Source organism: Giraffa tippelskirchi, chromosome 7 (assembly GCF_054371585.1).
Source record: "Giraffa tippelskirchi isolate mGirTip1 chromosome 7, T2T-mGirTip1v1.2.pri, whole genome shotgun sequence".
In the NCBI taxonomy this organism is placed as follows: Eukaryota; Metazoa; Chordata; class Mammalia; order Artiodactyla; family Giraffidae; genus Giraffa; species Giraffa tippelskirchi.
Window position 1 is genome coordinate 50276014 of NC_137281.1, and position 23869 is coordinate 50299882.

At 47.1% G+C, this 23869-nt stretch overlaps 1 protein-coding gene across 10 annotated transcripts in view; it reads left to right on the plus strand.

The window, feature by feature from the left end:
* The window catches only part of MBTPS1 (membrane bound transcription factor peptidase, site 1), a 45314-nt gene that overhangs the window by 9134 nt on the left and 12311 nt on the right, over nt 1-23869 (plus strand). For 4 of the 10 annotated variants that reach the window (XM_081514009.1, XM_081514007.1, XM_081514008.1 and 1 more), the window contains 15 exons: nt 40-525; nt 1255-1512; nt 4289-4492; nt 6083-6193; nt 6588-6700; nt 8158-8274; nt 8719-8786; nt 12269-12371; nt 13291-13442; nt 14692-14853; nt 18071-18215; nt 21471-21659; nt 21877-22049; nt 22492-22607; nt 23159-23315. In XM_081514009.1, coding sequence (XP_081370135.1) covers nt 363-525; nt 1255-1512; nt 4289-4492; nt 6083-6193; nt 6588-6700; nt 8158-8274; nt 8719-8786; nt 12269-12371; nt 13291-13442; nt 14692-14853; nt 18071-18215; nt 21471-21659; nt 21877-22049; nt 22492-22607; nt 23159-23315 — 2231 coding nt within the window. In that variant the 5' untranslated portion in view covers nt 40-362. Of the gene's footprint in view, nt 1-39; nt 526-1254; nt 1513-4288; nt 4493-6082; nt 6194-6587; nt 6705-8137; nt 8275-8718; nt 8787-12268; nt 12372-13290; nt 13443-14691; nt 14854-18070; nt 18216-21470; nt 21660-21876; nt 22050-22491; nt 22608-23158; nt 23316-23869 lie in introns of all 10 variants that reach the window. The other 6 variants (XM_081514012.1, XM_081514014.1, XM_081514011.1 and 3 more) reach the window with 4 other exon arrangements.

Sequence of the window (23869 nt, forward strand, 5' to 3'; positions counted from 1 at the left end):
GCGCTGCTCATGTCCCTGTGTGCTTGCTTTGTTTTGTAGACTGGCTCACAGAGTGATCGCTCATCCCCACTGGACTTTGGTTCTGTGGTGCACATGGAGTGTAGGACTCAGGGGTCTGGGCCGGAGTGAGCGAAGCCTGAGGCCCAAGATGGAGAAGAAACGAAGAAAGAAATGAAAGCCTCATTTCAGGCCAAGCCACAAGAGGCCATGAAATTTAACTTTTATTTACGTTGGACAAGACTGTAAAATGGCGGATCAGTAATGTTTCAGCTTTTAGCTGAAACAAAAATTAACTTATAACCCAGGAAGAAAAAAGTGCGATTTGAGTTTATGCGATTTTATGACCATATTCACTTACGACCATGAAGCTTGTCAACATCTGGCTGCTTCTGCTGGTGGTTTTGCTCTGCGGGAAGAAGCATCTGGGCGACAGACTGGAAAAGAAACCTTTTGAAAAGGCCCCATGCCCTGGCTGTTCCCACCTGGCTTTGAAGGTGGAGTTCTCCTCAACGGTTGTGGAATATGGTAATGATACTATTTTAAATGTTAGGAACTTCCCCCTCAGTGTGTTGGGTTTTTTTTTTTCAGATTTATTATAAACATTAGCTTTTGTCAAAAACATTTCCCTCTCTTCTGCAATAAATATCAAATGGGCTGAGTGCATAGTGTTTGTATATTAATTCTGCTGGTTTGTTTTTTCAGTTTAGTTATTTCATATAAAGCAAGTAAATTGACATTCTGAATTATTTCCCTAAAATTGGATTCCATGGGACAGATGTCATGATAGCTGTTGAGGGTGGGGACTTTGGAGGGGCTGAAAGTTTATGTGACTAGTTGTGAATAACTAAGCAATGAGTCTTATATGATCTGCTCTAAGTTTTGTTAACTTTTCAGGAAGAAGAGAGCCTTCACTTCTCTGAATTCCTCCTTCCTACTTGAAACCTTACATGCATTTCTCTGCCATATGCTCAAACTTCTCTTAACACTCGGTGTTTGAAAAATAGCTCAGGTGTCTGGTTTTGAGTGATGTGTCCTGTGATCAGTGGGGTTCATCCAGATCGTTTTAGCTCAGAGCTCTGGAAACTGCCATCCAGGGTGTTTAAAGTAGTTTAAACTAGTCTGTTGACTGCTCTTTCTGCTGTAGGTTTTATGATATATATGTTTTCTTTTACCAGGAAAATTTTATATTAGATATAATCTTACATGTCATAGGTTCGTAAGTTCTTATTTTTATTTTGTGGTGATTGATTTCAGAGTACATTGTGGCTTTCAATGGATACTTTACGGCCAAAGCTAGAAATTCATTTATTTCAAGCGCCCTGAAGAGCAGTGCAATCGACAACTGGAGAATTATACCTCGAAACAATCCATCCAGTGACTACCCTAGTGATTTTGAGGTGATTCAGATAAAAGAGAAACAGAAGGCGGGGCTGCTGACTCTTGAAGACCATCCAAACATCAAGCGGGTAACACCTCAGCGGAAAGTCTTTCGTTCCCTCAAGTACACGGAGGGTGAGTACTGCTCCTGAGGGCTGGTCTGTGTGCGTTTCTGCTGCACTGGAAACAGAGGGGGTGTGCGTGCTCACACAGGGCAGTATCTGAGAAATTGCACAGTGAACACCCCCTCTTTCATCAGCTATGAACACTTTCTCAGCAGGAATTAAAACAGAAAGGAGACTTGGTGCTTCTGATCGGAAGTTTGCAGTAAGAGTGATCTCTGTTGTGTAGGAAGAGATTTTCACCAGGTTTCTCTCAAAGCTTTCAGGTTGTGAGGCCCTGACGCCCCTTCACACTCGGAAACCAAGATGGTGTCTTTGAGTCTCCTTGCTTGCATTTTGCGTCTTCCAGTGCATGTTTTTGTTTTGGATGCATCTGGCAAAACGCCTTTTCTTTGGGTTTCTTTTTGCTTTTCTCAGACCCTCCTGACCATGCACCATTGTGTCTCAGCCAGGCTTTTTGAAGCTGGAAGCCGGGCACGTGCGGGGATGGAAGGAATTGGCTGAGTCCCTTTCAGCTCCAGGGCTCATTCTCCGAGTCCTTACGACAGGCCTGTGGAGAGAAGTTTGTTCTTAGATAACCAGTTGCAGATTATTACATGCTAGTTTCCAAAGCAGGTGTACTACCAAAGGGGAAAGGGTTTTTCCCTGTTCGTCAGAAATGAGGTAGGAAATAGCTACATCTGTTATTGCTTATTGTCATTTCTTTCATTAGAAGGAAAATGAAATAAGATGTCTGTCATATGAGGCCTGAGAGCCTCTGAGGTTTAAAAACACACCCAGGGGACAAGCCAGTTCATGTGCCAGCTGCGGAGTTCAGAGGTGTCTGACTTCGCAGAGCTCTTTCCATTAGTCCATGTTTCGTGGTGCTTTTTCTCTTTGAAAAGCAAATCACCTCAAAGCAATCCATGGAGATAAAAACAAATCAAGCCTGTGCAGTTAGCCAAATGTATGCCTTGTGCCTTTTTATTCTTTAAAGAGCTGCAGAATATTTTAGGAAATGTGATAGCATGGGAAGTATATAGAGTTTCCTGGTTGGGGGTCCCCTTCTGTACCCTCTCCAGCATGGTTGTCCGTTGCTGCGCTGCCCAGAAAGGAAATGGTGTGTCTCTTCCTCTGGTCATGAGCTGTGAGTACCTGTCATGAGCACCTTTTCTTTAAGCTTCAGCTCTTCTCATCTAGAAAATGGAGATGATGCTGCCCACCTGAGTTCTTCCGAAGGTGAAAGGAAATAGTGCATGTGAAGAGAGCTTAGCAGAGTTCTTGGGTTGTTATAAGCAGACATTAAATGTTCATTTTTAGGAATTCCCTGGCGGTCCAGTGGTCAGGACTCTGCACTTTCAGTGCTGGGGCCCAGGTTTAATCCCTGGTCAGGGAATTAAGATCCATATGGTGCATGGTGCAGCCAAAAAAAAAAAAAGCCAGCTCATTCTTCTGTGGCTCTGTTGTGAGAATGCTTTGCTTTATTTTGGGTCGGAACCTGTCACACTCTGGATCCCACCCCTGGTCTCGGTGGGCTGTAAGACAGAGCTGGCCTGATTTCCACAAGACAGCACTGCGAGGCATTCGGAGGACGGCTTTGTGTCCCCTATCTGTTACTTGTCTCTGGGATAATAGATCCCAGTTCTTTCAGGGGCTACTCATATGACCTGGCCTTACCCTTTTCATGGCTTGCTTTCAAATATGTCCCGTTTTCTCTAAATTGCTCCTAATGAGTAAAGCGAGAACTGAGTTCAGTCCTCCAGATGTAGTATGGTCTGCTGGAGAGAGCCTGGCAGACCCTCCTTGGTTTGAATATTGTCCTTCAGTCAGTGCCCCGGCTGTTGACTGAAGGCACAGAGTCAATATGGGAGGGTCAGTGCAGAATCGTTTCAGTTGCAGTGTGCAAATAGTCACTTAATGGAATTGACACATCTGTGTATTTCTCCAGGTCCTTGTATTTTCATGGGTGTAGCCTGGTGAGACCAGAAGGAGAGGGTAGTAACTTCCTTTAGAAACAGAACCTCAGTAGCATTACAGATGGTCCCGTAGAGAAGGGTTTGAAATATGTTTTTTTCTTCATAGCATGGTTTATGAAAGGTAAAGGGACACCCTTGTGATATTTCTGCTTTTTTTTCCATTAAAAAAAAATGCTTACAGATGGTAAAATTCATGCTTTTTAGTGCACAGTTTGGTAGGTCTTGATAAAAGTGCAGTCAGGTACCCACCAACAAAATCAAGATGTGAAGTGTCACCCCCAGCAGTTCTCCCTGAGTCCTCTGTAGGTGTTTTGCTTTTTGAAGGGCGATGTTCTAGTAGATACTCATGCTGAGGACGTTGAGCAGGTCACAGTAGGACAAGGTCGGAGTGAGGTGTCCTGGGATCACAGGGCTTCTTCCTGCCTGAGTTCACGCAGTAAACAGAGAAACTGCACTGTTGCTTAGTGCACGATTTCTTGCACTCTGCCCTCCCCCCAGCCCCTTTCTGGTTCATTGAGAATAAGTGGTTGGTGAAATACCAAGCATTTCTTCAATTTCAGTATCAAAACTGACTTTATTTCTTTAGAAATGATTATTTTATCAATTGTTCCCTCCCTCTTATTGGTTAGAAGATTCCAGGTAAAGAACTGTTTGAGAAGAATGTGGTGGCTAAATAATGTCCTGTGAACATAACTGTGTTGAGAAGTTCTTTCTAGCATAGGGGAGAGAGTGTCACTCTCCCGCACTGGGGTTTCAGGAGGGGGTCCCTGCGCTGGTGGAAGGAGTTTCCCCTGACAGGTACGCGTCCTGAGTTTCTGCTCTCCTTGCTTGCAGCTGAGCCTGGCGCGCCCTGTAACGAGACCCGCTGGAGCCAGAAGTGGCAGTCGTCGCGGCCCCTGCGCAGGGCCAGCCTCTCCCTGGGCTCAGGCTTCTGGCACGCAACCGGGAGACACTCGAGTCGGCGGCTGCTCAGGGCCATCCCGCGCCAGGTCGCCCAGACGCTGCAGGCCGATGTGCTGTGGCAGATGGGCTACACAGGTGGGCATGGGGGGCCGGGCAGGCCTCCTCCCTCTCCAGCACCCGTAGCTGAGGGTGTGCCACCTCATGCATCTGTCCCTCTGTGGGTTGAGCTGGACGCACTCAGCTGTCCCTTTGTCCTGCGAGTGGGTGACAGCTCCTGTCTTTGTCTAGTCCTGCTCACTTTTTGTGTCTTACTGTTTCTGAGGTGGTCAGGGCATGTTTCTTTCCTGTTGTTGCACATGATCAGACGTAGTACTGCCCATGCCAGGGCTGACTGGCAGTCCAGTGGAATTCTGTCATTTCCCAGGGAAGGAAATCAAATCCAGAGATGTCACCCTGATTTGAGGACATCCTCCCATGCAGTGTCCTGTGTGCAGCATGGCTAAGTGATTGTTGAGGTTGTTATCTTTTGTTTCAGAACAGGAAACAGTATTAAAAGACCGTTTCTTAGAAAATAGAACTCACAGCCAATCAAATGTTTTTTCTTACTGATTCATCATGGCAGAAAATTCCTGTTTTAACTGATGTGGAAGTTTGGACCCTAAACATTAACTCACGTCTCTGGCTCCTCATACGTCACAGTTTGTCTTGGTGTCTTTCCATTTCTCCTTGGCTTAGAGACCCAGAGACCTTACCCCTGCTCAGACTTAACACTCAGGAGACTGACATTTTATTAAATGATGATTTCCTCTTGGTTTATCTTTTTAGGACAAAAGCTTCAGAAAACAGATATTCTCTAATCATCAGAAAAGCATTTTTTATTTCCCCCAAACTAGCTATTTTCTAGTGTTGTATGCGCATTTTAAAAAAGGAAACGATATACTTTGATGGTTATTTCATTGTAATTGATTATTTAATGTAGTATTGATATGTAAACACAACTCTTACTGGGAAGACATTAACGTATCGAGGCTTACTCCTGTTAGCTTTTAAATAATATGAGTATCTTGTATTTTTTTTCCTACATATTTTCTAGAATTCCTTGATCTGACAGTATCAATCATATTTCGCATTGGTGCACATAGCTTTTGGCCAGTATCTGAAATAGACTTGTTATTATAGGAAAGTGTGTAGTATAGTGGTTTTCCTTTAAGTGTGGTTTTCCCTGCATGTGGGTGACAGCTCCTGTCTGCAGTTGTTGTTATGAATGAACAGCACTGAGTCCTTGTCAGGAGGAGGACCCACCCCCCCCCCACCCCCCCGTGAGTGAGGGCCTTGTGGTGCTCTGCACTGCCCTCAGGGCCCCTCTAAGGGGAATGGAGCCTGGAGAAAATTGCCTGAAGAGGACAGTCCATCATCGGTGGAGGATTTGGGGGAGGTGGTTTCACGCCCAGGTGTGGGTGACAGTTGAGGGGTGGCCAGAGGGACTTGCTATGTGTCCATGGGTCTTACTTAGCAGCTGGTATCAGCCATCCTCAGCCGTCCCCTCTCTCTGGCCTCGGCTCAGCCAGGCCCCGGGCATCTCCCTACTGTGTGCACTCTGTGCGCGGGCTTTGGCTCTGGGTCCCCTGGTGTTCTGTGTGGGCCCCAATGAGGAATGTATTTTATAGACAAAAATCCAGAACAGTGGTTTCTCTGAACACGATTCTGCTCTCTTCTTGGAATAAGGCACTAACGTAAGGGTTGCCGTGTTTGACACTGGGCTAAGTGAGAAGCACCCCCACTTCAAAAACGTGAAGGAGAGAACCAACTGGACCAATGAGCGAACGCTGGACGACGGTGGGTGGCCAGGGGCCTGAGGGGCGTTTCTGGTCGCTGCCATCCTCCCTTTTATCAGCTGAGGGGGTTTTTCTGTGTAAATGATTAAATAGTCTGTATACAACAGTTATTCAGACAAACCCAAGTTGCTTTGTACCTTTGGCAGAAGCTTTTCTAACTATCTCAGAGGAGGTTGGGAGGTGACTGAGGAGAGGGGCTGCCTGGTGGGAGGAATCCTTGCTGTTCGGGGGGAGCAGAAGCTGCTGGCCCCCGAGGTGGGGCTGGTGAGGTGCAGGCTCTCAGTGGAGGCCCTGGCGCGGCACTGGGGACTCTGTCTTGGACTTGGAGAACGAGTCTGTTTGAATCGATGGCCCACATTATCAGCCGTGCTTCATGACTTTTTTCTTTCGGACAGCAGGGCTGGGTCATGGCACGTTCGTGGCAGGCGTGATAGCCAGCATGAGAGAGTGCCAGGGATTTGCTCCCGATGCAGAACTTCATATTTTCAGAGTCTTTACCAACAACCAGGTATGTGTTTTGAGGGCCCCTGAAACTTAAAGAATTGGTTTTAAAATGTGAAAAGTCGAAACTCTAGAAGACGCATGCTGGTTTAAAGGCAGTGCACGTCCATGATGCTGAGCAGCTCCCGGCCCCCCACGTGGCTTAGCCCTCCTACCGGAACCCCAAAGACCCTGCTCCAAGGGGGTTCCTTGACCTCCCGTTTCTCCTGTCCACCATGCCTCGGCCACACTTTTACTTGAGAATAATCCACATTTGTGTTCTTGCTGCTTTGCTGGGCTGACTGCCTTGAGGGTCAGTGTGTGCCCAGCAGCCAGCACCGTGTTGGGTCACGAGGATTTAGAAGCTTGCTCCCTCCCTCTGCATTTGGAAACATTATTGAAAAGAGAGAGGGTCCTGGTTATTTATTTATTGTTAAAGTCTAATTTTTGCCCGGGTAATACATAGTTCACAAACATCCAGGGCACACAGGGATAATTCTCCCAACCCTCCCATCCAGCAGGTTTTTACCTCACTTCCCCATGTCCCCCATGTGATGGTTTCTTTTTTTCTTAATCCTCTCCTTCTAGAATTTCTTTTGCATATTCAAGCAAGTGCAACTGTATTTCCTTGTTTAAAAGCCTTTAAAAAACATAATTCTGAATCATATTCTCTTTCTACTGTTTTTTTTTTTTTTAACATTTTGTGTTTATTCGCATGTTTTTAATTTCTAGTGCTCTTTATTTTTACCTGTGGATCCAAGTTTCCACATCATGTAATTTCCTTTCAGTATGAAGAGATGCCTTTAGTATTGCTTGTAATGCAGTCTGTTAGCCATGATTTCTGTCAGCTCTAGTTTATCTGAAAATATCTTTATTTCATCTTTATTGTCAAAAAACTATTTAACTGAGCATCAAATTCTGGATTGAAAGTCTTTTTATTCCCTCCAGCACTTTACTCCATTGTTTTTAGTCTATTATTTCCTACTCTGTTTAATTTTATATCTTACAAAGCACCCGAATGGTGGTACATGAAGTAATTTAATTTTTGTGAGGAAACTATGAGAGAAATAATAACTATCAGAGAAATAATTCTGTAAAATGGCATTCAGTCTATTTAGGAATAAAGAATATTGGACAAATACGTTAAACTGTTTGGAAACACTTAACTGAATAGATGTGTCTTAGGACAAGTCCTTCTACAAGAGAGGCAACTAGAAGTTTGGGGTCTCCCCTGGGCGGGCAGGTGGGCTATAAGGTCAGGAAGGTGCTGGACATGAGACCCAGCAGGACAGGAACCTGGGACCCCACCCTCCCTGGTGTCCAGGCCCGAAGAGCGGAGACTCTGGGTGCAGTGGTGTATATGGTAGAGCCTTCGTGGTTCTTGGGACCTCTTTCTGAAGTTTACGTGAATACTTCATGCCACTGGGAGTCTGGTGTTTGGAGACTTCCATTGTAACACCTAAAGCACTGTTTTCACATGGCCAGGTCTCCTACACGTCCTGGTTCTTGGACGCCTTCAACTACGCCATCCTGAAGAAGATTGACGTACTGAACCTGAGCATTGGTGGCCCCGACTTCATGGACCACCCCTTCGTCGACAAGGTTGGTCCTATCTCTGCAGGGGACCATGCTGGTTTGGTGGCGGCTCCTGCTCTCCCGCTCCCCCACTTTGCTTGGTGTCTAGCGTGCTGGTGGCTTTGTCGCCCACATGGGGAGAGCTCTGAGGACGTGAGCTGTAGGGACTTGGGTGGGCAGCAGGTTATGGTGCTGTGTTGGTGCCTCACACCTGAGCACGAGGCCTGTCTTCTCTGGACATATCAGGAAAGCCTGGGTTTGCTCTGTGCCACAGGGACCTATGTCCTGGAGTCTCTTCTTGACACATTGGCTGCCAGACAAGACATGTCTATACTGGCCCAATGTTGTACTTTCAGGGAATCTCTTATTTTTTAGTTCTCTTTTTGAAAGTTGTGGTTGTTTTTGGACAGCTATATGTTGATTGTCTAAAAGGGATGTTCTTTCATAAGTAAATGCTTGCTAATTTTGTAGGTGTGGGAATTAACAGCTAACAATGTCATCATGGTTTCTGCTATTGGCAATGACGGGCCTCTTTATGGGTAAGTATCTCTGATAGGAATAACCTTAGAGGTATCTTTTTCCTTGAAATAACAGAAATACCGTTGTCTGTCTGTCTCTGTATCTTTCTGTACCTGTTTATATCTATCTAAAACTTTGTGTTGTGGAAATTTTCAATACATACAAAAAAGACTTAGTAATGAATCTCAGGTACTCACTCACTCCAGCAGTTGTGACTCAAGGACAGTCTTGTTTCTGTTTAATTTTTTTTTTTTTCACCTTTACTGGAAATAGTAATTTGGAGGCCTAACATTTCACTTTCTTTCTTAACATTTTTACTGTACTCTTTTTACTCCCACAAGCAGTCAGGAGAATAAATCTGCTAGAAATAAGTGGGTTCCACAGTATTTATTGAGACCCTCTGTGCACAGGGCACAAGGTGAGGAGGTAGATAAGATGAGACGCCTGCCTTTTTAGGAAAAGTAAGATGCAGATACAACGAAACTAACAGGAGAACGTGCAGGCTGGCATGATGGACACAGATGGGAAGGATCAGATCAGATAGGAGGCGCCAGAGAGCAGTGTCACAGACACGTCCCTCTGTGCCCGGTTGTCGTGGTCAGTCAGTTCACGTCAGAGTAGCTAGAGATCCGGGACATGAGTCACTGGTTCACAGGCGGTATCTGTTAGAGATCTGAATTTCCTTTCTGCTCATAGCCCCAAGTTTTATTCTGTAGATAATGTCTCTAGTAATGTCTCATGCTGACACACTTGGCATGGGGCGTCTGTCACCGTCCTTGATGGGTTCCCGGGTTGGGTGCGGTTCAGTGCTGTGGCAGGGGGTTTGCGGTAATGCAGGGAAGGACCAAATGCACAGTCCTGCCCCTGCGTGCCCCGGTCCAGGAGAGCCGCCGGCACAGCTGTGTGCTCGTGCCCCACAGAGCATGCGTGCTATCTTGCGTGGTGTCCTGGCTGTGCAGCTGCACAGAGCAGGCCTCTGGAGCCCTGACTGAGCACGTGTGAAACTGTCCAGGGCAGAGGATTAGGCTGAACTCTGAAATTAATGATGCTCCAGGTCATGGTTCCAGCCTTTGAGTTCCGTCATTGATCCCACTCTCCTTATGGGGGTCCAGGTTGTGACTCATGAGTGTGAGTGGCATAAACATGTCCCCAACTAAGTTCCGCTGTGACAGACACCAGTTACTTAGCAATCTCTCATTAGGCGTTCTTGTCTTCTGTTTCTAATGTTTCTCCGTTTTCCACTCCCCCAGTTCTGATGTCCCTGCTCAAGGCCAGCCATCCACAGCTCAGCACCCCCAGGTTATTGTCAGTTTCCAGCCCATCCTCCTGCCTTCAGTCTCCCCAGCCCTCCCCTCCCTGCATGAGTGATGTGGGACTGAGCCAGGCAGGTCTGACTGTCCTTAGGCTGAGGGACCTTTGCTTTCCTGAGGCCTGGCCACCCCATGTGGCTCCAGAGGGCACGAGACCTTCCTCAGGGTGGTGGCTGTGAGGATGAAATGAGACATCCAAGGGAAAGCACCATGAACACTGAGCCTCTGTGAGTGGTAGTTGTTCCTTTCTCTTCCTTTTTCTGTGTTTCTGTTGTTAAAGTGTGGTCAAGCAGTTTCCTTAACTAAGGACTGTTACTGCCTGGTCGGATCTCAACTTCTCCTTGGGTTTCAAGGTCTTCTGTAGTCTAGCCTGGGGTTGGCAGGCTTTCTGTGAACAGTGGAGTCTCTGTGGGCCACATGGTGTTTGTTGTACCTGCTCAGCTACCCTAGTAGTGTGAAGGCGGTGTAGCTGTGTCCCAGTAACACCTTGCTTAGGAAATTGGATGAGGGGCCTGGTCCGGCCCAGGCATAGTTCCACAGTTGTGGCCTCATTGTTCACTCTGTCTCCCCCAAGTCCAGCTCCTCCCTGGGGACCCCATGTTTCGGTCGCCGTCACCTGCTCCTGCTGCTGACTGCTCCCTTGGCTTGACTTTCTGGTCATACCAGCTCTTCCACATGCCATCCTGACTGCTCTGCACATGCTGGTCACTTTTCTGAAATCCTGTGACTCCTGTGGGCAGTCACATGTGGGAGCCTCTAATCAGAGAGCTGCTTGTGCTCAGTGTGTTAGCAAAGATCCCAGGAGAGGAGGCCCTGGTGTCAGACTTGTGTCTGCCCACGGAGCCTCACGGGATCCAGAGTCCACCAGCTGTTGGGCAGGCCGAGGGTGGTACCCGGTCGCCGGGGCACAGCCTGAGTAGGTGTGGCTTATTGCTGGCATTGGGTAGGGCAGGTCAGGTGACCATAATGCACTAGGAAGCCGGGCTGTGTATTGTAGGCCTGACACTGCCTGATCTGTCCCCATGGGTACCCCTTCCGGGAGCTCTCTGGGGTCCGGCCCCTTGACACTTGGACTTCACAGTGCCTGGGAGTCTGTGCTGCATGTCACCCTTTTCAGTGCCAGCAGAGCTTTTTAGATGCTTTCCTCTGTATGTTAAGGGTTTAAAGCACACAAAGTGTGGGGTTGGCAGGGAGAGGGAGGGCAGGAAGGTGGCATTCTCTGGTACTAGCTTCAGTGGGAGGTTCTGCCAGTGATTTCTGTTCTAATCTCTGCTCTCTGATGTCACAGAAATTTGTAAACTTTCACTGTCAGCCAACTGAAATCACTGTTGGTGCCTTTGTACAACCAGCTGGTAGTGTGTTGGTGGTGGGTGAGCTAGGGAGGCGGTGCCAGGATCGACTCCGTGGGTTAAAACAGTTGAATCCTGCTGATGTCATTTCAGCTGCATGGAGCCAGTAGTGGCTCAGGAGTTCATTTACTGGTGGTGGAGCTGAAATAGACAAACCTCCATAACTGGTGGTCTTATACTTTCAGAAAGTTCAGCTTTGTCTTGACTTCCACCTTGACTCCATAGTGTAAGCGACTGTCATTTCCCACTTCACCATCATTTCTTGGTAAATCTAGTGCCCTTGAGGTGCTGGGGAGAATTGCATGGTCTTCCCTTGTGCATCCATGTTGTCTCCCTGAGGAGCTCAGGTTGCTGAGAGATGAGTGGCCCCCACAGTTGCTGCGAGGGAGGGGACACCTGCCCGAGACCACTTGAGAGCTTTGTTTCTGACGGTGGCAGGGACACGTGTGTGGCTGTAGTTCCTTCCGCTGGATCTGGACTCACACTGGGGAGGCAGGAGGACGCACTGGCAGCAGTTGGGAGGTGATGTGAGGGTTTGTACATAGGTGATACTGTGACGAAGATTGGTCCTGTGAAGCTCAGAGGGAGTGTTCGTTCACGCCTGGCAGTAGCGAGGGAGAAGTGAGCCTGGGGCGGGAGGGTGGTAAGCTGACAGGGAGGGAAGGAAGGAGAGGGCACCCAGGTGTGAGGAGACTGAGCCGGCAGAGGCAGCAGTGCGCGGGGCAGGGCCACAGCCGCAGGTCATGTCACAGGAGCACCTGCTGCAGACTCAGACCTCGCCCTCATTTGAATCTTTCATTTAAAATGGTTCCTCTCCCCTTGTGTTTTTGTGCCTCGATGCAGCACTCTGAACAACCCTGCTGACCAGATGGATGTCATCGGAGTGGGCGGCATCGACTTTGAGGACAACATCGCCCGCTTCTCCTCGCGGGGAATGACCACCTGGGTAGGCGGGGCTCTTTCCTGCTGGAGTGTCTGTGTGTGTGTGTGTGCGCGCGCGTGCACATGTGTGTGTGTACTTCCTTGGGCTGTAGTTATGCAGCTGACTCCCCCTCCCGTCCGAGCAGATGCTTCCTTGGATGGCAGCCGGGCACCCTGACCTGGACCCACTGTCCTCCTGGTCCTCTCACCCACCTGCTGTGTCCTTGGTCTTTATCGAGGCAGGTGTTTTAACGGCATTTTGAGAAATGTTCCCGAATAATCTGCAAAGCTGCAGGTGAAGACATCTTTGCTCATTGTCCCACTTGTGCAGGTCCAGAGTCCATTTATGTGTGATGGCCAGGAAGGAGTTTTCACTTCACATGTGTCCTTCTTCCAGAACATAAGTGCCAGTGGAGTTCTCATTTCCCCCAGTTTTCTGGGAAGCTTAAGAGAGTTCTCAGTTAAAATCTTTTCCTAGGTTGCTTGTATGGCTACACTGACTGTTCTAAGTCATTCTTTCCCTTCTGGTGGTAGATTGAAATGCCAGCCATATCATGTAACTTTTTACCTTATTAAGAAAATGTGTCTTTTTTCCCCTAAATTTTAATTTTAACTTGCTGATTTTTCTAACATATTTCTAATTTTTAAGTCATCTATAAATCAGTTTCCAGTTTTGCATGTTAGCAAAATTTTAAATATTCATTTTTTAAAGGCTGTAGAGCATTGCATTATGTTGGTCATTATAAAAACACATCAAAAATAATTTTATTTTTTATATGATAATTTAAGCTTCTTCTGAATTGCCGTGAATTTCAGATGAGAACCAGCACCACGCTCAGGCTACACAGTTTAGCTGATGGCGTTTCTGGTTTCTTCACTCATAACTGCTCAGGGCTATGTGCCCACGTGGGGGCCTGATGGACAGCACACTGTTGTTGTTACAGGAGCTGCCTGGAGGCTATGGCCGCGTGAAGCCTGACATCGTCACCTATGGTGCTGGAGTGCGGGGCTCGGGCGTGAAAGGGGGTTGCCGGGCTCTCTCGGGGACTAGCGTGGCTTCCCCGGTGGTGGCTGGTGCCGTCACCTTGCTGGTGAGGTGAGTGTCGCTTGGTTGGGAGGGGTGGACGGCAGCAGGCTAGGAACCGAGTCCTGCTGCTCACCAGTTTGTCATGGGGCCTCGGCCCGTCTCTGCAGAGGAGCCAGGAGTCTGCCTTGACGGTTCTTGTGGGCGTTGGTGAGAGGGTGGAGCTGTCTGGTCTCCTACTGTCAGGAGCAGGAGGGGAGGCCTTGGTGCCTTCCGTTCCCAGCCTCGCAGCCTCTCTGAGGATGATATTTTCAGTGGGGAGGATGCCTTTGCTTTCCTCCTCCCTGCAGCAGGGAGAGCACCTCTGGGGGGTCAGCAGTGCTTTGTAGTGTGAAAAGCAGCTCGTGCAGATGCCAGGCCACGGGGAAGCGCTTCCTCAGCTCTGGCCTTAGAGCCCTGGGAGCAGCCGGAGCTGGAGCCTGGTCTTGCTTGGTTGGCAGGAGGGGCAGGACGTCCACCTGGGGCTGAGCTGTGAGCAGTTCTTATTTCTGCCAGAAGTTCCGCTTTATTCTCCTCACATCTCTTGAAGTCAGATTCCCATCTAGACCTGTTAGCAAAAAAATGCACTAACACTCAAGACCAGCCATCCTCATAGAAAAATACTTAGCAACTGAGGAGAGTGAATTTTTCTTCACTGTTTACTGGATTTCTTCTCTGCACTTAGGGAGTCACAGTTTACTTGTATTTATAACATGTAGGTACACAAACGCACATGTTTTAATGCTGATGTTCTAAAACAAGTGAGAGAGTCTGGGTGCTGCTGCCTGAGTCCAGCTGCATTCTGACGATGAGCCCTCCACCAGGGCGGTGCATCCCACACAGCCCTCCAGACAAAACAGGCCTGGGGGGCAGTGAGCTTCACTCCTGGCCATGCCTCTAGGCCATGCAGCATGGAGTGCCTGCCGGACCCACCTCCATCCTCCCCTTCTCCCAGCGAGTCTGTGTCCTGTCAGGAACCTGTAACTCCTACCTGCAACCTCTGAGGTCAACTGTATTGAGTTAGTAGGAAAGTATGTTTTCCTGGTCAGTTTATTATGAGCCCAGAGTCCTTGTTCTCACAGCCACTTGGAAGGAGGTAAGTGGTCAGTCCCGAGGCAGGAGCAGAAATGAGCATGTTTGCCCTTGTCTTACACGAGTTTTACTGAAGATCCCGTTAGAGCAAGGTTGGAGGTCGTGTGATTGCACTGCTATGGGTTAGAGATGGTCTGGTTTTCCTTCTTTTGCTAAGAGCAGATGAGCAAATATGTGGTTCTCCCCCCAGCACAGTCCAGAAACGTGAACTGGTGAACCCAGCCAGCATGAAGCAGGCCCTGATTGCGTCTGCCCGGCGGCTTCCTGGTGTCAACATGTTTGAACAAGGCCACGGCAAGCTGGATCTCCTCCGAGCCTATCAGATCCTCAACAGCTACAAGCCCCAGGCCAGGTCGGTGTGCCGCCTCTCCCACAGGCCTTTCTCCTCTTCCTGGGCTCCCTCAGCACAGGCTTTTCGCCTCAAAACAGAACCCACCCCCCCACATAGGGCTCAGGGGCCTTGGGGAGCTTCATGCTACTGCTTCTGCTAGGGCACCAGGACTGCTCCCCACTTCCCCATGTTCTGCTGTTTGTAATGTCAGTGATTTAAAGTAATGAATTCCGCTTTTTTTTACTTAGTAAAACTTTTTTTTTGAAGTAACCTTAAACTTAGAGAAATTTGCAAAAATCACATGGATGTTCTCATATATCGTACTTCAGGACTCCAACCCTGCACTGGCTTTTCCAGTGTTAGCATCTTATGTAACCATCGCACACGCTGCGTAGCCTGGCAGTTAACAATGATGCAGTACCATCTACTAACCTGCAGGCTGTGTTTGGATTTTGCCCAGATTTTTCCCACCCCAGGATCCAGGCCAGCATCCACGTTGCATTTGGTTGTCATGTGTCCTTGGTTTTCTCCAGTTGGGCTTGTTGGCTCAGTGCCCTTCCTTTTATTCTTGGCATTGCTTGCCTGCATCCTGAGGTTTAGGTGATGTGTCAGGCTGGACCCTCCAGGAAGAGGATGCCAAGAGATCTCCTGGGGGAGGGGCCTATGAAGGATGAGGGGGAGGAGGCGGGAGAAGTGGGGAGAGGACCCTCATACCAGCACAGGTCTGAAATCTTTTCTCATCCCGGAGACTCCTTGAATCAAAGTCACTGTTAGAGGAGGCTGAGTCCCCAGGGCTGGGCCGGCCCTGGGGCACGCTGCTCTTGGTCCCTGGCACAGATGTGGAGTGTCCGGGGAGTTTGGTCAGCGGGCCTGGGCAGGAGGAGATGTGGTGCCAGGTGTCCACTGCAGGGGCTCTCTGTCTCTCTGTGACTGCGAAGTGTCTTATGGGGGCACATTTGAAGAAGATCTTGTTTCTTGCCATACTCTCCGTCACTACGTTTAGTATCCTTAGGTGGTTCTTTCCTCTGATGGTTCTTATATAGAGATTGCCCCTGGCGATTTTCTGCTTCTCTCATTCCTTGTGCATTTATTGACTGAAATTTTGCTGTAAGGAAGCGCTGTCCTCCTCTCTTTATTATTTCAGTTACATTGGCATGGACACAGATCCTTGTTTCACTCTGACTATAATCCGTTGATGTCTTTGTTTATTTCATTGCTCCTGTTGTCCCAGATTTGGCTCTCTGGAGCTCCTTCTCTTTGGCTCCTGTGTCTTTTCATCGTGTCTCCATCATTGTCCACTGGCAGCATTTCTGTGCCCACTGTGGTTATCAGTTCTTTGTCCAAGCAGCCCTGGTCCTTTAATTGGAGAGTGGGGTTTGGAAATGGACACCTGGCTTCAGGTGTGCTCTTGGTGGTTGTGCTTGTTTCTGGGCCCTTTCTGCAGACCGAGCTGGCGAGTGTCCGCATATGCACTCCTGTACCTTTTCTGTGTCTGTGATGCCACCTGTCTCCTGTCGCACCCACGGCTTTCACCGAGTCTTCTTGCTGGTTATCCTTCTCCAGCAGCAGGCAGCCTGGCTGTCACTCTGCACCAAGTCTCTTTGTTTACTCGGTCCTAGTATGCACATGTGGAAAGTTTTAGAACTGTAACTTGTACCCTGGTGAACACAAGTTTACTCACTAGAGGATAGCAGTTGTGAGTAGTTCTTTTTAGATTTATAGAATGTAATCATATTGTCACTGACCTCAGTTCATTGCTTTTCTTCCTCCCCACCAGGCCTTGTCAGTCTGATTTTGCTGTTTATTTTCAGTATAGTTGAGTTCATTGGTTAGTATGTGTGTTTCTTTTTGGATTCCCAATACATTCTGGTTGATTTCAGGTGGTTACATATTGTGTTGTGAAAGGACAGTGACTCTAAGGTCTGAACTGCACAGAGCGCGCCTGGCCGGGTGTCGTCCTCCCATCCCTCTGTTCTGCTCCCCTCCCCTCCACCCCCATGGGTAACAAGGCCCTGTGTTTTTGGTTTATCCTTCTTTCATTTCTTTTTTCACAAATGAGCAGATACATATCTATCTTATATATCCCCTTTGTTACATGAAGGATACATTATTGTAAATTCTCTTTTGTACTTTTTTCATGTAACAGTATTCTGGAAATTGTATCCATTCACAGAGATCTTCTTTTTTATAGCTTCCTAGTGTGGATACCTTTGTGTATTCAAGTACATGTCTATATATGGGCATTTAAAATGTTTTCAGTATTTTGTCATTTTAAGCTGCTTGTGTCTGTGTGTCCTCGTTTTGTTGGAGGTGTGTCTGCAGGGAAGATTCCTAGAAGCAGGGTTGCTGGGTCCAGGCTTTGAGCAGAGGGTGCCTAGGGGGTACCGCTGGCCTGTCTGCCCAGAGCCGCACTTCGTGCCTGTCTGACACATGGGAAGTGCTCCCTCAGTGTTGCTTTTATTTGCAGTTCTCAGGTTGTGAGTGAGTTTGAACACTTTGTAGGTAAGAACTTTTTCTTTATCTTTCCTGTGAAGTGTTCATTTCTTTCACCCATTTTTCTTTTTTTCTGGGGTTTTTGTCCCTTGGTTTAAGCGTTGTTTACATATTAGGGCAAGTAACCCTTTACTGCAGGTATTTCTCCCAGTTTGTTAGCTGCCTTTTGTCGTAAAAGTGTTTCTGGCCATGCCAGAAACAGCATGGCTTTTCTGTTTTAACTGCTGTGTTAGTTTGTCTGTTGTTGTTTTTGCCCCTGGATTTTGAGGCACATGCCCTGAGGTAAAGGAGAGACTCACCCCTGTTTTCTTCTACTTGTTTGCTTTCTTTTATTTACTTGAGACTGTGCTCCATTTGGGGTTTACTCCTATATGTATGCTGTGAGTTGTGAATCTAATTTTGTCTTTTACCAAATGGCCACCCGTTTGTCCCAGGTCCAGTTATTAAAAAGTCCATCTTTGCCCCATGACTTGAGACTGAGTCCAAGTCTGCCCTGGGGCCGCTCATGCACTTGTTCTTACCCAGCTGCAGGCTCCAGGCTCGCGGGGCAGAGGTGATCCCCACGCACCCCACTGTGCCGTGGGCGAGGCCGGCTGGCCTAGAGGCCTTCTCACCGCAGGGAGTGCTGTGAGGCCAGGTTCCTGGGCCCTGGTTGAGGCTCACCCTGATGATGCTTTCCTGCGGTTGTGTCGCGTCATTGCCATTTCCGACACCGTCTGCTGCAACACTGTATTGTCTGTTTCAGCTTGAGCCCCAGCTACATCGACCTGACCGAGTGTCCTTACATGTGGCCGTACTGCTCCCAGCCCATCTACTATGGGGGCATGCCGACTATCGTCAACGTCACCATCCTCAACGGCATGGGAGTCACGGGGAGGATCGTGGACAAGGTGAGACTGCCCTCTGGCTGGTGGGGGACCTAGACGTGGCCCAGACTTCCTCCTGTCCTCGGCTGGGGATGGGAAGCAGTGGTTTGTTCTTCCCTGAGGCCTTTACAGATAAGTCAGAGATAGAGTGATGAGACCAATTTGCTACGCTTGTATTTGGCTTCTTGAGTTTAGTTCCTGAATCAGCTAGTTGCATTTGAGTCTTCATCTTAACAGTTAATCACCGATAATTAAAGGCCCACTTGTAATTATTTTATTGTTTAATGAGTACAAATGGGCATTTGTATTTAGAAGGTATGGTCTTTATTTGAATTTTGTTTTCATAATTTGTTTTACACTTACTATGTAAACGTTATCACAACAATAAAGGATAGGGAAAAAGAACAGAAAAATGATTTTAGCCCCAGACATGAACAGAACCACTATTAAAAAAAAAGTTCAAGTCATATTTTGTAACAAATTACTGTAGTTGTTTAAATAAGTGTATTGTTTAAATAAGTGTATTTAAATTGATTCAATGCCTACCAACACTGTTTCATCCTTGCTTTATTTCATTTCTGAGTCCTTTATTTCACTTCTTTCTTTCTTTCTTTCTTTTTGGTTTTTTATTTATTTTTGGCTGTACTCAGTCTTTGTTGCTATGCACAGGCTTTCTCTAGTTACAGCCAGCGGGGGCTACTCTCTAGTTGCAGTGTGCAGGCTTCTCATTTCGGTGGCTTCTCTTATTGCAGAGCACGGGCTCCAGTGCATGCAGGCTTCAGTAGTTGTGGCGCACAGGCCTAGTTACCCTGAGGCACATGGAAACTTCCCAGACTAGGGTTGGAACCAGTGTCCCCTGCGCTGGCAGGTGGATTCTTAACCACTGGACCACCAGGATTGGTGCAGAATGTCTTGATGGCAGGATTTCACTTTTCATGAAGCTATCACAGAAAGTACTTTCTTTTTCTTTTTTTTGTTACTTTTTGGCCACAGTGTGTCATGTGGGGTCTTAGTTCCCTGACCAGGGGTTGAACTCAAGCTCCCTGCCGTGGAAGCACAGTCTTAACCACTGGACTGCCAGAGAAATCCCCAGAAAGTACATTTCTTTTGATTTTGTGAGATTAATAAAAGTCAATTGCCTAGGAGGGAAAAAAAAGAATCTTTTCTATCCCTTATCTGAAAAGGATATTTTTAGTTATCTTTGTGTGGTAGGCAAAAATTTAGTCTTTTTTTTTTTTCACTTCTCACATTATAAGCATTTTAAAATGTTACTATATATAAGCGCCAATGTTCTTTTTGATGGTTGTTTAATATTACATGGAACTGCTAAGTCATAATTTGCTTACTATTCTTACTTGAACAAGGTGGTTTCACCTGTAAACACCTCACTAAATATCCTTGTATATTTGGTTTTCTTTTGTTCTGAATTATATTCTTAACATAATTTCCCTGGGTTAGAATTCCAAGTAAGAGGACATGAATGTTACTATGGCTCTTGGAATGTAATACCAGATTGTTCCAGAAGAAGAGGTCCATCACCTGAGGCTGCCACTGATGGTGTACATAGTGGGGGTGTCTAGTGGTACATTCTTTTTTCCCAATTGCATGAAATTTTAAAAAATGGAGTAACATTCACAGGCCATGAAATGCTACCATTTTAAATTGTGCATTTCAGTGGTTATTACTATATTCACAAGTAGTTATGTAAGTCTCCTACTGTGTAATTCTGGAACATTTCCATCACTTGAAGGAGAGACCCTTGTTAACACCTCCCATTTCCTCTGCCTCAGACCCTGACAACTCCTAGTCCACTTTGTCTCCATGGAGTTACCTTTTCTGGACATTTCCTATGAACAGAATCATATATTTCATGGTCTTTGTGACTGGCCTCTTTCATTGAATGCAGTGTCTTTAAAAGAGGCTCTTCCACACTGCAGTGTGTATCAGTGCTTCACTCCTTTTCGTGGCTGATATTGCCTTATTGTGTGGATAGACCCCACATTGTCAGTTGATGAACCTTATGTTTTTGTGTAGTTCATCTTATAACTTTAAATCTACAGGGGATAGCGAGTACCTTGTTTAATGTATACTTTTTTGGTTATTGATAAGGTGGGGATCTGCATGTTTCTTTCTGATTGTGTTTCTCTTGTGTGAATTAGCTTTTCATTTCTTGACCCATTTTTCACTAGAATCTAGGTTGTCCTTGTCATCTTCACGCCATTGTTGTGTGTCATGCTGAAAGATTGCCCAAATTACTGGTTTCTTGTCTCTTTAATATTAGAAGTGGCTTAAAAATTTGGGGTGAGGGGGGTGGTTTGGTAAAGGTTCACTTTTTCATGTAGTTGTTATTTTCATCTTTTATGATTTCTTCTGTTTCAAAAACTAGAAACTCATCTCTCCAGAAATATAAGAAAATTTCAATTTTATTTTTGACTCACTTTTCTTTTATGCTTGTTAAATATTTAATGTTTTCATCTGTGTTGAGTCAATCTGATGTGCATTATAAGAGATGGATGAGAGTTCATTTTTTTCTCAGTTGTTAACCAGCAGTCTCAAAAGAACTTACTCAAAATCCCTATCCTTTCTCGTTGTCTGTGATGCTGTATCCCAATGAATGTTTTTCTTCTTTTTCACAGTTTTTTTTTTTTAATATGCTTACTCTCCTGGGGAGTATATTACTGTTCTCTGGCTTGTGAAGGAGTTAGCTTGAAATATGGGTTCATTGTGAGAGCTGCTGTCTGTCTCCCTTTTCAGGCTTCCCTTCTTCCTCAAGCCTGGAGAGCCTGGTGGGTGGTCTCCTTCACAGCGTGGCCAGCTCTCTTTGTGGCTCCTGGGCCCCCTGCCCACTGAGTCACTGGCTTTGGAATCTGATTGGTCACAATTTACATCCATGTCTTTTTATTATTTTATTCCTTTTAAGTAGTATGGTTCTTTAAGCACACAGCTGAGATCTAATCCCACATTTGAGCATTTTCTTCTATGTTCTCTTCTCTGTCAGAAACAAGTTCTTTGTCAAACCATGTGTGTCCCCACCCCTCCCTTTTTTAAAGCTTGGAGGGGAGAAAATTTTTCTTTAAAACTGGAGTTTGTCAAAAATAGTGTTTCTAGGCTTTTCTAGTGGATGATGGTCCAGCCCCTGCCCGGGTGGCCTTGGTTACAGGCTGCTCAGTGTCTGTGTACATTTCACTTCGCCTGTGCAGTGGAGTGTTTCTCAGGCACCGACGTGGGTGAGTTGGGAACGGAGCTTCTCACCCGGGCCTCTGCCTCTTCCTCCTGCAGCCTGAGTGGCAGCCCTACTTACCGCAGCATGGAGACAACATCGAGGTCGCTTTCTCTTACTCCTCAGTGCTGTGGCCCTGGTCTGGCTACCTGGCCATTTCCATCTCTGTCACCAAGAAGGCTGCCTCCTGGGAAGGCATCGCGCAGGGGCACGTCATGGTCACCGTGGCTTCCCCGGCAGAGGTGGACGTACGTGTGCCTGGGGGGCTGGTGGGAAGGTGGGCATGGGCTGAGCGCCAGGCACTCGGGTATGAGACACAGGCCATGTGGGTCCTGGCTTGGCGAGCGACTGCGGGCACGACCTGCATGGTGAAGAGGCACAAGTGGGCTGTTTTGTGCCACATTTCTGGCATAAAATGTTTCTTCTGAGCCCAACGGGTGTTTCAGAATTCTTTTCTTCCTTCAGTCAAACAGTGGTGCAGAGCAGACGTCCACAGTGAAGCTGCCGATCAAGGTGAAGATCATACCTGCTCCTCCCCGGAGCAAGCGTGTCCTCTGGGACCAATACCACAACCTGCGCTACCCGCCTGGCTACTTCCCCCGGGACAACCTGAGGATGAAGAACGACCCTCTGGACTGGTGAGCCCATCACCCCCACCCTGTCCTTCCCTGGCCAGGCTGGGGTGGGAGGGAAGGTGACCCGTGGCAGGCATGTAAGGTGTTCACTGCCAGCATCTCTGTGTGCCCATGCTGATTTTGTGCAGCACAGGTGGCTGCTTGCTGGCCTTTAACATCTGTGCCACCACTAAAGTGATGCTTCAGTGCACTTTACATTTCTTTGGCTTTGTCTTCTCGTCGTTTTCTCTCCTTCATGTGTGTGCTATGTGGGTGATTTCCTGTTATCACTACTTTATATGCAGCCCAGGGTGAGCTGGTCTGAAAGGCTGGCTTTCATGCCAGTGGACTGGCCCCCAGCTTTCTGGGCAGTGAAGCTGCTCCTTTGGAAGTGAACCCTGCGGCCATGTGGCCTTCAATCTGTGGAAGGACTGGGAGGGTTAGTGCTGGTCTTCCTGTGTTTCAGGAATGGTGACCACATCCACACCAACTTCAGGGACATGTACCAGCACCTGAGGAGCATGGGCTACTTCGTCGAAGTCCTCGGCTCCCCCTTCACGTGTTTTGATGCTAATCAGTACGGTGAGTGATGCGAGGTGCTGGCAGACTGCCCCACTTGGCTGGGGACGGGTAGCGGCAGGCTAGGGTCTGTGCTCCTGACATTCAGCTGAAATGCGAAACTCTCAGAATCACTGGGGACAAGGATGTTGGTACACTTTCGTTATATTAGCATCAACATTATTGACTGGGTAATTTTTGCAGAAAGTAACGGCTGTGGCCTATGATTTGTTATGTAAGTGAAAATTGAAATATTCTGGTCAGTAATGTTCAAGTCACAAAATACATATTAATATGTTTCTGGTCAATAAGTTGTAAATTTTTTTTTTTAATCAAACTCTAGCACAGAATTTTGCTTCTCTCTGAGTAAGTGAAATATCCTTACGTAGGTCACAAACAGGCCACAGCTGGCCAGTGTCCATGTGCTTGGACCCTGGTCCTTTCTTTTTCACCCCCTTCTGAAGTGGAGTAGGGGCACAGGACAAAATATTAGAAGCCAGTAACTGGAGATACTGAGGCCAGGGTAAAACCACGTCTAAAATGGTGAGATGGCCGTTCTCACCCCTGTCCCTTAGGAACGTTGCTCATGGTGGACAGTGAGGAAGAGTACTTCCCGGAGGAGGTGGCCAAGCTGCGGAGGGATGTGGACAATGGCCTCTCACTCATTGTCTTCAGTGACTGGTACAACACATCCGTGATGAGGAAAGTCAAGTTCTACGATGAAAACACGAGGTACTGACATGAGTTGGTATTTGGATAAGAAATTTGACTTTATAGGAATTAAATCCCACCCAGCAGAGACCCTAGAGTGATGACCTTTCTGGCCATCAGGCAGGTTCAGACTCCTGGTTAGGGCAAGCTCTCCTTTGGCAGAGATGTTCTTGAAAGTCAGCTGCTCATTGAACCAAGTACTAGTTGAAAGGGTTCATAGTTTTTGTTGATCTTAAGACACTGGAGCCTTAAATTTCTGTTTATTCTTTTCTGTTCCTCCATCTCTCCTTTACTGTGTATGTTTAAATGCACTAAAAGGACTGTTATTTAAAGAAACCTTGCAGTAGATTGGCTATGGATGACAAATTTCCAGGGTATTATGAATGTCTCATCCTTATGATACATGTTCTTTCTTCAGAATCTGTGACTTGAACTTCATAACTTTCCTTCTTCCTTCACTGACCCTCTCAAGGTCTAGGCTGTATATGCAGTGTGTTTATGTTAAATGTGGTACATTTCATGAAATAAATTGGGCTTCGGTTTATTCCATACACTGGTTGGAGCATTTACATTTA